The following is a 14,372-nucleotide window of genomic DNA, read 5'->3' as shown; positions in this document are numbered from 1 at the left end:
TGTCAAAAAGTGTACTGTGCAAATACAGAAAGCTGGAGAAACAGTGCCACTATTGTTCTGGCATGGTTGCTCAAAGGCATCTTCTTCAATAGTTACAACACTACTTGAACACCAGCTCCACTACAGGAAACAGAAAACACTTCTGCTGTTTATATAGCACTGTTTTCTAAAGCCATTTTGCTACCTCTTCTTCTATAGCAGTCATTTTCAACCTCGACCCAGATTTAACTCTGACCTTCCTCTGAGTTGGAAGCATCTTACAGCTGATACATTCAGTGCAAAAGGTTACAAATATCTTTGAAATTTTACAAAGCATGAAAAGAAATTTGAAAAACGCTTGTGTCTGCCTTCATAGGATAAAGGAGTATAAAAGGGCAGAAAACAGTTTTAGCTTTTGTAGTTCATCCTCAAATTACAGCTGATAAACATAACTGAGGCAGAGATGCACAGTCAAGTTTATTTTCAATAAATGCACAAGGCTGGATTCCCTAGATACATCCAGAGGAAGAAAGGGTCTCTAACAATAGTTTTTAGCCATATTTAAATATCGGGGGGGTGGGGAGGGTTGAAGGAGAGAGTGGCCAGGGAGAATGTTTGTGGGGGTGTTTGATTTTTGTTCCTGGTGTGTACATTTTTTTAAATCAACAGCACTGGAGTTACCAGGTACCAGCACAGTCTCTTTTGAGAATTAAGAACTCCATGGAGTTTTCTATGTATTTTAGAATGCAGGAAGGCATCCAGAACATCCTCTTTTTCAAGCCACACTTTGCACTAGCAGATGGAACTGCCCTTGAAGTTGCAGAAGTACTACCTTTTTTAGCTCTAGTACAGTGCCAAAGTTCAAGAATAACATGGAAATTTTGAGTGATGTGAAATTATAACCATATTTCTTTGGCATTTGTCTTCTAGTAGATTTTTTCTAACATAATTTCCTATCAAAAGCATACACAACAGAGTACTGAAACACCGTGCTGTAAAAGCAAGTAAGATTGTCTAACTTGAGATTCAGTTCTATTACTTTCCAGCAGTGGGCTTCTAAACTCCTCTCTTGCTAAGGAAAGTCTTTTCTGTATTCTGCATTTTTTACATCTCTGCAAACAATTTCTCCCTACAATTAATTTGCCTTATGTTTTTTATACTGCAAAAATACACCTATACACTTCAAAAAGGAACAGAGATCAGATGTTATATTTTGAAACCACAGATTACACATTTTGAACCGTAAAACAGAAAAAGAGAAGTTTTACTACACTAGAGAAGCACTGAAAAAGTGAAAGAATTTCAGAACATCTCGTTACCAGCAACTTAAAATACTACACATGGTATTGCTTCAATGCAGTTCACTGGTCCTATGTGGAAGTTTGGAGGAATGGTTTTGTTTTCCTTTTAAAGCAGCATTATCCCAGAGTGCACCATAAATCTAGCCAAAGTGAATGCAGTGAAGGAAAATACTGACAGCCCACTCTGATATTACTTCTGAAAACCAAATTCTATAGTAAAGATAAAATAGCACTGTGTAACCTCTTTCAGTCCCTGATGTCAGATATTTCACCCAGGTGTGTTAGGAACAAACAGGATTTTATTTCCAATGAAAATAACCCAAGTCTTTTTAGAGATAAGCAGAAAATACCACCCATAAGACAGAAAGAACTGCCTGATAAAAACAAGGTAGAGCAAGGAAGAATTTGCAGCGAGAACTTTAACTTTTAGTGTCTTCCAAATTGTTCTTACAGATGCAGATCAACCAGTGTGAAGCAAAAATACCATGAAAAAAATCTAGTTTATACCTATGCTTTCAAAAACAATCAGAAGCAACAACCCCAAAAATAAAAAAATCAGAAGAGACTTCCCATCATTTTGCCTCCAAGCCTTTCTATTAGAATTGTACTTCCATGTATGAAAATGAAAACCAGGCACCTTATTTACCATCATTTCATTATGTGTTATTAGTCTTACCTAAACCTGTGTGGGTAAGTTGTTCAAAGAGAGTCCAGCTGTGGTCATCAACATAGTGGTTCTTCAATATCAAGAGCTGACACACATCCCTGGCTGTTATATCACTTGGTACTTCCAAAGCTCTGCTAGTATCATCTTCACTATACACTTTGATTACCTGCAATAAATAAAATCTCTAAAATATCCATAAGTTTAATCTTTGCTTCAGTTACTCCATGTATGTTGCTCTCTCAGTTCTGTGACTGAGACAAGAACTCACACACACAGAGTGCAACATGAAAGGCAGCCATTCCTCTCTAGTGCAATAGCATCACTGAGAACAGAACAGCCAAGAAAAGAATATTCCCCTACTAAATTTGGCCACTGGATATCCCTTACCACAGGACACTGGCCAGATTGGTACATTACCTTAAAAAAAAAATTAATGGAGAGATAAATAAATGCAGTGAAACTGTACATTCTTAATAAGCTGAAAAAGAAACCACACAGCATAAACAGTGAAACTCAAGAATTCTCCAACTGCAGAACTGTAGAAGGATTTGATAAAGGAGTTAGTTCAGAGAATGGCAATCAGACTCAAGATGCTCACAGTTCTGGAGAGAGTAAAACAGGAGATGTTACAGAGTGGCTTCAAATTTTGACAAGCAAGAACTGGAATTCTTGCACACACATCCTCAGTTTAAAGGGTGCCCAAGATGCTTTTAACTGACAAAATACTCCTCTCAATTTATTGAATTTATCCATATTCATGAGAAAGCAAGGCAAAACTCTCCTGAAATTTATGCACAAAACCTAAATACCATTGTAAATCCCTCATTAAACAGCAAGATACAAGTTCTCACTTTAAAGACAAACAAGCCTGTTACTGTCAGTCATTCCTAACAGCTGCCTTACCGAATGCACGCTCATTTCAAGCATCTAATAAACAAGCAGCAATGTATTGTGCCCCAGCTTGTCAAGGCAGCTCCCTCTCTGGTTTGTGCTGAAGTTGGTAGGAAAGTGAGCAGGAAACTCCAACTGTATCTCCTACCACCTGCATCTTCCCACTAACAGAAAAAATCCAAAAATAATTTTTAAAAAGACAGGTTCATTCACTCATGTTTTCCTAAGATCAGATCAAGGAAAAGGACTCCCTTTGTAAATCACACTCAGATTTTAAAGCACACTGATGGCCTTACTCCTCTACAAAAACCCATTTTTTCTGTGGAACTAAAGAGATATAGAAGTTTGGTTCCAAACTTTGGCCCTGCACATTAAATGAGTATGAAGCCCATGATAATTTGCTTTAATATTGCACCTAATCAGTGTTGACAGGTCAAGAGTCCCACACAACATTCAGCCACCCTTGCCACAACACCAGTCTTCAGGATGTGGCAAACATTAAATTCATGCTCCTAAAGTGCTGAAAACCCTCCCCCTACACATGAATCAACCACCTCAAAGCTGAGACTCTCAAGGGAAATAGAAGCCCTCAGAGAAAGAAGATCCAATGTTTCCACAGGCCTAAGCCCAGTATTTCCATTTAATCCAAAAGGCAAAAAGACCACATTGCTACTGAATTTAATACTGCCAAAGCAGCCATGGGGGATGGCTGTGGTTGGTTTTGTAAGACATCTCTGCTTTGGCAGTGTTCCCACTGCTAAGCAAAGGAGACCAGCAGCAATGCACCCTGCTTGCAGCAGAGCCTGGCTCCACACACACAAAGTCCTACTCCAGGCACACAGAAATCATGCTTGGCTATTCAGGATAAACCAGCATGAATTATTTAAATTCCTGCAATATTTACAATGATTCAAAGATGAAATCAAAAGATGCGTCTGGCAGGGTGCACTGTGAATGGGATGGAGGGCTGTAGGGGTGGCTGGAGGAAACAGCATCCCATCACCTTAAAATAGGTCCTACTGTGGGCAGCACTGAAGGTCACAGACAGCTTCATTAGTCTGTCCAGCAAGTCTATGTCAGGCTGAACCTAAAGGATTTTACAGGCTGAAATGCCAGAAAGGAGAGAGACAGTGGAGAAGGTGAAAGCAAAGGTAAGAATTGAAGTAACTTTCCAAGTATTGACAATTGTTTTAAGTCCCTTCCAGCTGAAATATTCTATTCTGTTTCCTAATATTCTTGCAATAAAGCCAGGGTGGGAATCCACGTGAGCATGCTGGCTAGGGACTCTATGGCACAGAGCAGCAACTGCAGTTTTCCCCAGGCACTCATCAAGTTCAGTGATATGCTTATTTTACAGCAAGAGCACGTACAGCCCATGCTGAGGCTCTTGACGGATATTTTAACAGAAATTCTTTTTAAAAGGGTTAAGAGTCGCAGTGCAGATGACTTCACTCTTATTGCTAGAGAAACAGAAAAAGAGTTTTTAAAATGCTGGAGACAGCAACACAAGTCATGATAATGAGCTGCCTGTGGCCATTCAGCTCAGGGAGTGGGAAGCCTTGGAGGTGGCCTTGGACTACTGGAGCTCAGCTAAAGCAAAACAAAACAACACAGCAAAAAAAACAATGAGAAAAAAACCCAGTTGATATTCTCTGTGAGTATTCTCACTCAGTTTTCTCAGTATAGGGAAATAAATCCTGCTCAAGTCTAGGAGAACACATCACCCCAGCTCACAGCTATGATGGGGTACCTTACAAAACACAAATGCTGCGACCTTTTTCTTTTCCTTGCAAGGGATTCAGATGCAGCAGGAGACAAGAGTCACCTAATAGACACTCATCAACTTCTGTCACACATTTTGCTTAACGAATTGGTGTAAATCTCATCACTTAGAGTGATCTTTGAGGGTTTTTTTAATTAGAAGTTGCTCAGTATGCACTTGGTGTTGTGTTTGAAGCAAAGTCTTCTGTAAGATTGCTAGGAATGTACTTATTCCAAGAGGAGTGGATCAGATGAAAAAAGATAAATTCCAAATGCCATTTTTCCTTGGAAATATGTTGCAATATTTCTCTTCCTAGAAGTAGAGGATGCTTTGAGAATTAAAGGGTGGCAGAGTTATACTAAAGATGCAGCTATGCTGACTTCCTACAGAAATGAGTAAGCTTGAGTGATACCTCCACTTTTATTGTGACTCTCACCATGTATTTGACTGGCCAGTCATCTCCACTTTCTTCCAGTTTTTTTCCCCTGAAAAATTTGTCTGAGAAGTAGCACACAAGAAAAGAGCTGCTAATTGAGACCAAGCTCTCATTACAGTTTTCATACCCTACACTCTCAAACTTTGCTCCAAAGCAAAGCAAGCTGATTCACTTCCCTTGACTATACCTATTACTAGGCAGAAAAACTTGTCTCAGCAGCCCTGAAATCTTCTTTCCGGTCTAGTTTATAAATACAAGGAGATTTTAGTTCTACCCAAGGCTAGAAAAAGAAACACCTCAATAGCTTCTATTTAAGTCACTGGAAGTAAGAAATAAGCAGCTCCAAGATCTTCCTAGAAGAGGAAAACACCAAGCTCAGCATGACAAGCATTAATCATTTTCACTGCCTATGGGAGCAGGCAAGGAGGTACAGCATTCCTATATGTTCTCTTTCAGATTTTCAATATATTAAAAATCAGCCAAGATCCCAGAATTATGTGCGATGCATCTTTATCCCTCCAAAAATTATTATTATAAGAAATGTTGCTTCAAAATGAAATATATTATTTTTCATATTTCACTAATCAAATGAACTCAGAATGTAAAATAAATGGTGAAAAATACAATCAAATATTTAATAAAGGAAAATAGAAAGAAGACCCTAGTTTTACACTAAAAAGTAACCAGAAGAAGCAAAAAATCTTTTTGCTTCTTATTGTATATAAGCAATTGTATAAAAGAATAAGTAAATTGTATATTGTATAAAAGAATAAGTAAAAGAGCACATAATGTAAGCAATTGTATAAAATTGTATAAAAGAATTTTATACAATTGTATAAAATTGTATAAAAGAATAAGTAAAAGAGCACATAAGGTAAGCAGCGTGGGAGGAGGGAGGAGCAAGAGAAGCAAAGCTGGACTCTACTCCCCCGAGTCTTCTTCCCCACCCAACCGTCATCTCCACTACAATAATTAAATAAAGTGTTCATAGACTTTTAAGAGATGGTGTCCAAGTCTGATTCTTCAGAATCTTCATGCCATCTGTTTCGGAAGTTCCAATCTGCAGAAACAGCACAAACATATGCCCTGCACTGAGGAATTTAAAATTTCAAACCAAAGTCCTAACGTGTGAAAAAAGCCAGGTAGAAACCCACAGAAAAAGAAACACTACCACACAGATTCCATATTTAGGTGCCTACACCAATATGACCTGACATTTATGTGATTCTTAATGCTTCTGTATAACCATTGACACAGTGGGTAGTCAGCACCTTTAAAAAAAAAAAAAAAGGGCCACATTTATTTATAAAGATAAAAGCCCCTAAATTTAGCTTATGACTTCTAAAATTATTCCCCCCTTTCCCCCAAATAAAACACTGCACATTTTTGTAATTACATTATAATTTCTGTCACATTTTTGTTAAATACAGAATTATTGTATGCAAAACCAGGCTTTGAAAATTCTTACACTCCCAGGGTGTCATACTTCTCCTGAAATGCTGGCCTGATACTCTGCTAACCCCTCTCTATAGTTAAACAATCAGGCTTTTTGCCTGCAGCATTTGTTCTCCAACTCCCAACCCTTCTGCCTGCTAGACAAAATTTTTTGCTTATTGATATTGGCAAAGGGTAGAGGAATTTGGAGTGTATTTTAACTACAATGGAAGTGCTTAGAAACTTCTAGCACTTTGAACTGGTATATGACTTCTAGCAACAGCCTGTCTTGGTTTAGTAAGAGTCAGCTAAATTCTGCATTCATAAAAATATTTAAGAAGTTAAGTCACAACTGTTGTTAGAAACAAATAGCATGTTAGTAAAGTTTACTGTGTTCTTTAGCAGCTGTGAATGCAAGACTTTCCGTTCAAATATCCCCATCTACAGTTAAAATGTCAGCTTCCAACATTTCCTCCAAAGGGAAAATTTCCAGGCCAAAAGGATTCGAGCAGTTTCCAGAAATTTACATCTGTCATTAAAACAAGGTGCATACAATGTCTAATTGTACACATCTTGACTTCTCATTTGGATCACAGTATAGCTTCAAGAGGCAGAAGGAACACAGCTATTTTCTGTCTTGTAATGAAACCAAAGTGCAAAGAAGGAAGAGCAAATCTAGGAAAATTAGTCTACCTCTGCTTCCACAACCTAGAAGGACCTCATACTTTTTCCATCATTTAACCATTTTTAAAAATTACATTTTAAAGAACAAAAACAATGCTAATTTGCAGCCTTTATTCCAATGTAAGATGACGGACAAGGTCAGTTTCTCTAGCAATTAAAAAAATTTCTTGCCTCAAAACATAAAAATTTTTTTAGACCTAAATATTCTTCTAGAAATTATTTTAAAGCTTTGTTAAATTTCATGTTAAAAGTATGCATATTTTATAAGTTAAAACTATTTCTACTTATTTTCTGTAATATTCTTCTGTGGCAATGGATTTACTATGGCACTATGGCAACTGTCTGTATGATGCAGCTCACAGAGCCACTCCCCTACTTCAGACTCCCAGTACAAACTCCATGCCCTAATCCAACCACCCATGACCATCCCAGGAATTACAAAATTACACCAAAAACAGAAACTGAATAGCAATGCAAAGAAGTAACAAAAAATACTTTCTATTACATACAGACAAAAAGGTCCAATTCTTACTTTCAAATGGCAATTCTTGCTTTCAGAAGAAGCCACCTGACTTTGGGCAAGGCAGCATTAGTCCCTCAGTTTTGCTTTTAACAACATGAGGCAGGGGAAGTGAAATCTGTTTCTGTACAGCAAGGTAGCAGACTGAACTCATTAAGATTGGTAGAGCACTTATCACTCCTCACTTGAATGCTGCTTTAGATGTGTAAATATGTTGTATTATAAAAAGGGAGGTTAAATTATGCAGATCTCCAAATTATAATAGGCTACGTGTAAAAATATACCAGCAAAGTTGTTTCAAACAAAGGTTATGACAATCACATCATGATACTGGAAAAAATGGCAGAATGAGGACAATATGACATGCAATCATGGCAAAGACAATGTCAGTAAAACTGAAGAGAAACAGAGTTTGAAAGACACAACAGGGAAGCTAAAATACAAATATCATTACTTAATCCTGAATTTGATGCATTCAATTTAACAATATTGGTCAACAGAAACAAAATGTAGTTAAAGATAGTAATAAAATAGTTACAGAAGATTCCATTTCCCTGCATAAAACTGAACAAAAAGGCAAAGTCTAGAAAAAGCCACTGCCACGTGTTGGAAAGCTAACTCATAATACAACTACTTTTAGAGCAGAAAGTGAGATTCTTGTAAACTATATGATAATTAAATGCCACTTGGCCCAAAAAAATTACAATAATTGAAGAATTAAATGGCAACAGCAACACTGTGAAGTACAACATCCTGTAAGTAGGAATGGCAGTAATAAATAAAGTGAAAGATTTATCACCATCAACAGCCATTATCACAAAGGACCAAATCAGGAGTGAGAAATACAAAGGGATCTACAGAAGTAAAACACACAATAAACTCCTTAAAAAGAATGTACATTATTTATAAGGAAAGGTAGGGGTAGATCAAACAATTTGTTTAAATTGGGAGTCCCAAGTTAATCTACCTTACCAAAAATCTTTTTCAAACTACGGAGATTCCAAACAAAGCCAGTGAAAGATACTTCAAATACAACTGTTAAGATGTGTGCAAATAACTAGAAAGTTGTGAGGAAATTTAAATATTATCAGCAAAAAATTCAAATAATACACTTCCATGGAACATCAGAAATGAAATAAAATTAGCAGACTTGCCAAATGATTAAGCTGTTGAAGGAGCACTTATACAAGATAAACACACCACAGAGAAGCTAAATCATTTATTTGCATTAATTATTCACAATAGATATGGAACAGGTTCCCAGATCTAGTCTTTATAGGTGAAATAAAATTGTCTGTTTAAAATGGAAATAAACTGGAAATAAAAAGGCAAATAGTTAACATGAGGTTATACAGTCTAGCATTTAAATGGCAAACCTCAGCCTATCCTAGCAGCAGTGGAAAGGGAGGCTTAAGCTCCATCTATCACTTCTTCTGCTGTGAATATAAAGTTCTGCTCAGACCTGAAAAAGTGGAAAAGCCCAAGGGCTACTGCAGCAGATTAACTTTGGGTATCGCGTTGCAAATTCGTGAGTCACCAGTGCCTACCACCAGGCAGCTAAGAAAGAATCTACTAACATTACCTAAATCTGTCTCTTCCTAGAAGAAAACCTACTCTTACATTCATGAAAACTTTTTTTCATCTTGTTCATAGCAATTCCTGAAGTGATTTAGAGTAACCATCATAATTCTGAAAAATCTCAGAGGGATAATGCAGTTTACACTGACTGGTATCAAGAACTTTTCCCAGGTCCTTCAAAAAAAGAGATATAATAAAAATTAAACAGTTATGAAGAAATAGACTACAGAATAAAGGTAAACTTGCAACACACAGTTCATTTTTAGAATAGCCATCTATAGTCAAGTAATTTCAGGCTCTTACTCATATGAACCCTCTAAATCAGAACGGAAGAACCATGTTTTACTAGCCACAATAAAAATAAGTCTTAGTTATTTTTCATTAAAATATTATTAATGCTAACTTTATACTTTAACACCTGGCACAAGGCTATTTGTAAAACCTCTTGGTGCAGGGAAGGGTAAATGGCTCCCTATTCTTATCCTCTTAAGACTACCACTCAAAGACAGCTAATCCAGCATAGGTTCCCTCTCAACTCCAGTGCACAGAATGCATGGCTTTTCAATTAATCTAAACAAAATACATGGATGATCAGGAAGGCAAGAGAGTTTTACATCTTCCTAGCCACTAAAAATAAATTAATTAAAGGTTAAATTTCCATGAAACTTGGGTAAAATTCTATATACAAGGGAAATTAATTTGAAAACTCAGCTGAGACCATAACGTAATCCAATCACTGCGTAAATGTACACAGGTTATTCTCCCTTAAGCCAAGCACCACCACTTCTTGTGTTGGAATCACAACGCTCCTTCATAGAGTTCAGTTCATACAGTCCTCCTAACACAGCTCAGTTGTTTAGGCTAAATGTACATGCTTTATGACCCATTATTTTCAATCAGATCTTCCTTATTATTTCTCATGAAATCCACAGAAGATTGCTAAAAAAACCAGCAAGGTACAAAAATCCCCTTGGTAATAACTAAGAGTTTTTACCCTCAAAACAAGTCTTTTCTGATAAAGTTCAAAAATCTTGTTGTTTGACTGAAAGAGATTAATATTCAGACCAAACTTGATTATTCAGGTTAATAAAAGTGTACGTTCACATGAACTTTTCTTCATGAAAAGTTAATTTAATGGAGCTGATCAGCATATTAGCCCTATTAGTAAACTTATGGTATTACTATTTTCAGTCCTTTGTTTCCACACTGCCTGCAAAGTCCTAGCTTTAAATAGATTCTATATATTTAACAGTAATATGCAGGTTTACATTTTACTACATACAAAAGCAATAAATAGAATGCACTTAGCATAGCTAGATGGAAAACATCCAGTTAGACTAACTGGACTTAAAAAGAGGGATGGAACAATCATACTGGAGGATTCAAAGTATCTGACTTAAGAAGGCACTTTAGTATTTCATTTATTAAAAAAAAAAGTTTGTCAAACAGAAAATGAACAGAAAATGAGTCATGTCTGAAGACAGAGGAAAAAAGAATTTTAAATATGAAGCCACTAAAATATACTTCTGATTTTTGTATTCTGTGTACAACGAAGATGAGGGCAAAATGTTATCAGCCTCATGTTTGTATAGCTTGTCCCTATTTATGTCAAGGCACTAACATTATTTAAATGAGGCTTTCTGTATTTAATAGTGCAGTTTGTCCAACATATCCTTCGCTTGTCAGAGATAAATAGAATGCTGTGTTCCAGCACAAGAGAAAGCAAATCTGTTACTGCCGCGTTCTGGCTGCAGTCTATGTTTCTGAAGAGATACCAGCTATAAAAAGAAGTACCTATTGTTTCTACCAGGTTTTTCACACCATGTTGCTGGTTTCTCAGTAGAGCAGATCTCTTGCAAAGCTGAGAAAGACCAAGTCTCTGAATAACACTGTTAAGAGACCAATTAGCTTCCTATTTCCTTTGCAGCAGTCCTGAAATAGATTTTTTAAATAAGAAAAAAAAAAGGAGAACAGATTTTTGTCTTAAAACTCTCTTTCACTTTGGCCATTTTAAACAGAAGCTTTGGCTTGAACTGTAACACAGCTTAAAAGAGAAGAATGCCTTTATCATCAACTATAACAGCTGTGTATTCCCCTGAATATATAGAATATATAGAGGAGAAAATCATGTAGACTCAAAGACATAGCAAAGTTTAGATTTTTAGCTAAAGATACAGTTTGAAAATTTTCTCTATATTTCTGGAGTGGTACAAGGAATGTCCAGAGCAAATATGACAAAGGCCATGTAGAGTAACCTACTGTAATAAATGGTTGCTTTACAATGCTGAAATACTTTGCCACTTGGTATATGACAAAAAAACTTGTTTTGCTGGGTCAGACTTCCAGTCCAGTACTGTCATCTCTGGGTATCTGTTTCTAGCCATCAGTGGAATGTAAGAGCAAAGTTTAACTGTTGTAGGATAGGTATTCTGACAGAAAATTTTATTTCTCAGCCACTTCTGAACATTTTTTTTATTCACATAGCATTGTTCCCTCTGGCCAAAGCATAAAATCCAAATAAAGCATAAATCCTGCAGTAAATGTAGCAAGTCTACTCAAACCATGTAAAATCTCCAACTATACACTATTGTGTTATTACAGATTTGTCAGCAGGTTTTGTTGGCAAATCCAAACCCATAAAGGAACAGAAGAAGACGAAGGGCATCTGGGCATGGAAACCAGCTCCTGTAACTGTTGGCAAAAGGGTAATAGTCACCACGTACAGCAGACTAAAACAAGGGAACCAAGTGAAAAGGAAGATAAGTAGGTGATGTAGTTAAAAGGGGGTGATAATTTCATAAATTTAGTATATTTTGATTATGTTTACCTCTAATCATTTGTTCTAAAATGAAAATGAGATACATAGACTGAGCAGTCTTCAGTCCCACAGGAAAACAGAAGCCAGCAGCACATTTCCCATCTCTACACTTGTTGTGATACCCTACATTCAGAGGTCTGCTGGGTTGTCTGGCTGCTGCTTCGCTTGCCCACACACAAGCCATGTTCATATTACCATAAATATATGCATTTTATTTCTGTTATGATCATCCTACAAGTCTTGTCAAACAGATACCCAAAAAGACAGTGACAGACACCAATCCAACAAGTTACAATCAACAGGACCAAAGGAAAAATAACAACATTGAGGACTTGCATATGCAGCGGATGGGTATGATGAGCTATTGAAGCCTGGCTTTCAGGCCAATACAAGAAAAGCTGAGGGCTCCAATTGCTATTCAGTCTAGATATCATTTAATTGCTAATCTCTTGGAGAACAGGATTGACTAGCTCAGAAAAGCAGTTCAAGTGGCCTAAAAAAAAAAAGCACAACACTACATTAGGGCAAAGGTTGTCAGTAGAAATTATACAATAGGCAACAAGAGTGATCAAAGGACTGTGAAGAAATCACAATGCACTAAAGAATAGTGGAGGAAGGGGGGGGGAGGATTCTAGTAGAAAATAAAGGAAAAGCATTAAGGGTGTAAACTGAACACCTCTTCCCAGGTCTCAGTCCTTTATATGAATTTTAGTGGTGCCAAACAAAAAAACTATCTGCAAAAACACCAGTTGCAAGAAGTAGCAACTGCAGGGATGTGCAAAAACTGGGAGAGAAAGGAATCAAAGATGTCTCTCCAAGTTATCATTTTTGATGCACAAGCATGAGTTTTGGTGAAGATATTGGTCAGCAGTCCAACACAGCCATTTGGATCTGGCAAAAAAAGGAGATGAAATATGAGAACTATGATGAAATATGCAATACATGCCAAGAGCCTAACAACTCTGAGTGAAGAACGTGGATGTGTATTCTTGGAAAGTGCAACTTCAAGTTTGACTCGCTTTGCTTTGTACTGTTCCCAAGGCACCCATTATAAACTGTACTGCAGCAGAGTAAATCTGTTCTTATATAACTACTTTAAACTGTGAAAAACTGGTTGCCTTGAAATAATGTAAACATAAATAAAGGGTTGAAAGCAACTGAATATGGACAACTTCAAAACTGAAATTTTAGAAAGTCACTACCAATGTAAGATACAGACAGACTGGAACTGGGCTAAACTTTCCAGCGTTACCACAGAATTCTATTAGTTGAGGCATTTTGCTCTGTGGTGGGTTGACATTGTCTAGACACCTGGTGCCCACCAAAGCCACTCTCACTTCTCTCTTCAGCTGGACAGAAGAGAGAAAATATAGCAAAAAGCTTGTGGGTCAAGATAAGGATGGGGAGAGATCATTCACTAATTACCATCACAGGCTAAACAGACTCAACTTGGGGAAACCAGTTTTATTATCAATCAAGCCACAAACAGGCAATGACAAATAAAACTAAATCTTATAGCACATTTCCCTACCCCTCCGCTCTCCCCAAGTTCAATTTCACTCCCAATTCTCTCCACCTCCTCCCTGCCAGGGGTGCAGCAGGACAAGGAGCACAGGTTGCAGTCAGTACATCACAGATTGTCTCTGCTGGTCCTGCCTCCTCAGGGGGAGGACTCCTCACACTGCACTGCTCCAGCACGGGCTCTTCCCACAGATCCTGCCACAGCCTGTGCATTGTGGGCTTTCCACAGTCATCACAGCCTGCCTTGGGCACCCACCTGCTGTGGCTTGGGGCCTCCAAGGGTCTGCATGTGGGTCTGCACACGCCACGGTCCCACATGGGGACAGATGTCTGACCATGTCAGCACCACCAGCTGTGGGGGAATCTCTGCTCCAGCGCCTGGAGCACCTCCTCCCTCTCCTCCACTGACCATGGTGTCTGCAGGGCTGTTCCTCTCACATGTTCTCTCTCTTTCTTCTGCTGCAGGTGCACAACAACCTTTTTTGCATTCTTAAATAAATGATCCCAGAGGTACTACCACTGTTGATGATGGGGTCAGCCTAGGAGCCAGCTAGCATTCCCTCTATTGGACGTAGAGGGAACTTTCTAGAAGCTTCTCACAGCAACCGCCCGTGTAGAGCTCCCCTCCCCCTGTAACCAAAACCTTGCCATGCAAACCAAATACGTGAATAAACAGTCATAACTTCTTTAGATCCTTAAGGCAGCTGCTGTTTTGTCAGGCTGGTCTTGCCTCTGTTCCTGACCAACAGGCAGAAAAACAAGGAGTGAGGAAGATGGGGCA

At 37.9% G+C, this 14,372-nt stretch overlaps 1 protein-coding gene across 4 annotated transcripts in view; it reads right to left on the bottom strand.

Moving 5' to 3' along the window:
* The window catches only part of GRB14 (growth factor receptor bound protein 14), a 58,398-nt gene that overhangs the window by 23,039 nt on the left and 20,987 nt on the right, over positions 1 to 14,372 (bottom strand). For all 4 annotated transcript variants that reach the window (XR_010440967.1, XM_064718026.1, XM_064718027.1 and 1 more), the window contains one exon: positions 1,957 to 2,113. Coding sequence is in view for 3 of the 4 variants with exons in the window: in XM_064718026.1 (XP_064574096.1) it covers positions 1,957 to 2,113 (157 nt within the window). In the remaining variant the exon portion in view is untranslated. The remainder of the gene's footprint in view (positions 1 to 1,956; positions 2,114 to 14,372) is intronic.

Source organism: Zonotrichia leucophrys, chromosome 7 (genome assembly GCF_028769735.1).
Source record: "Zonotrichia leucophrys gambelii isolate GWCS_2022_RI chromosome 7, RI_Zleu_2.0, whole genome shotgun sequence".
NCBI classification, from domain to species: domain Eukaryota; kingdom Metazoa; phylum Chordata; class Aves; order Passeriformes; family Passerellidae; genus Zonotrichia; species Zonotrichia leucophrys.
Note: the sequence above shows the minus strand (reverse complement) of the source record. Positions and strands in the feature narration are given on the sequence as shown.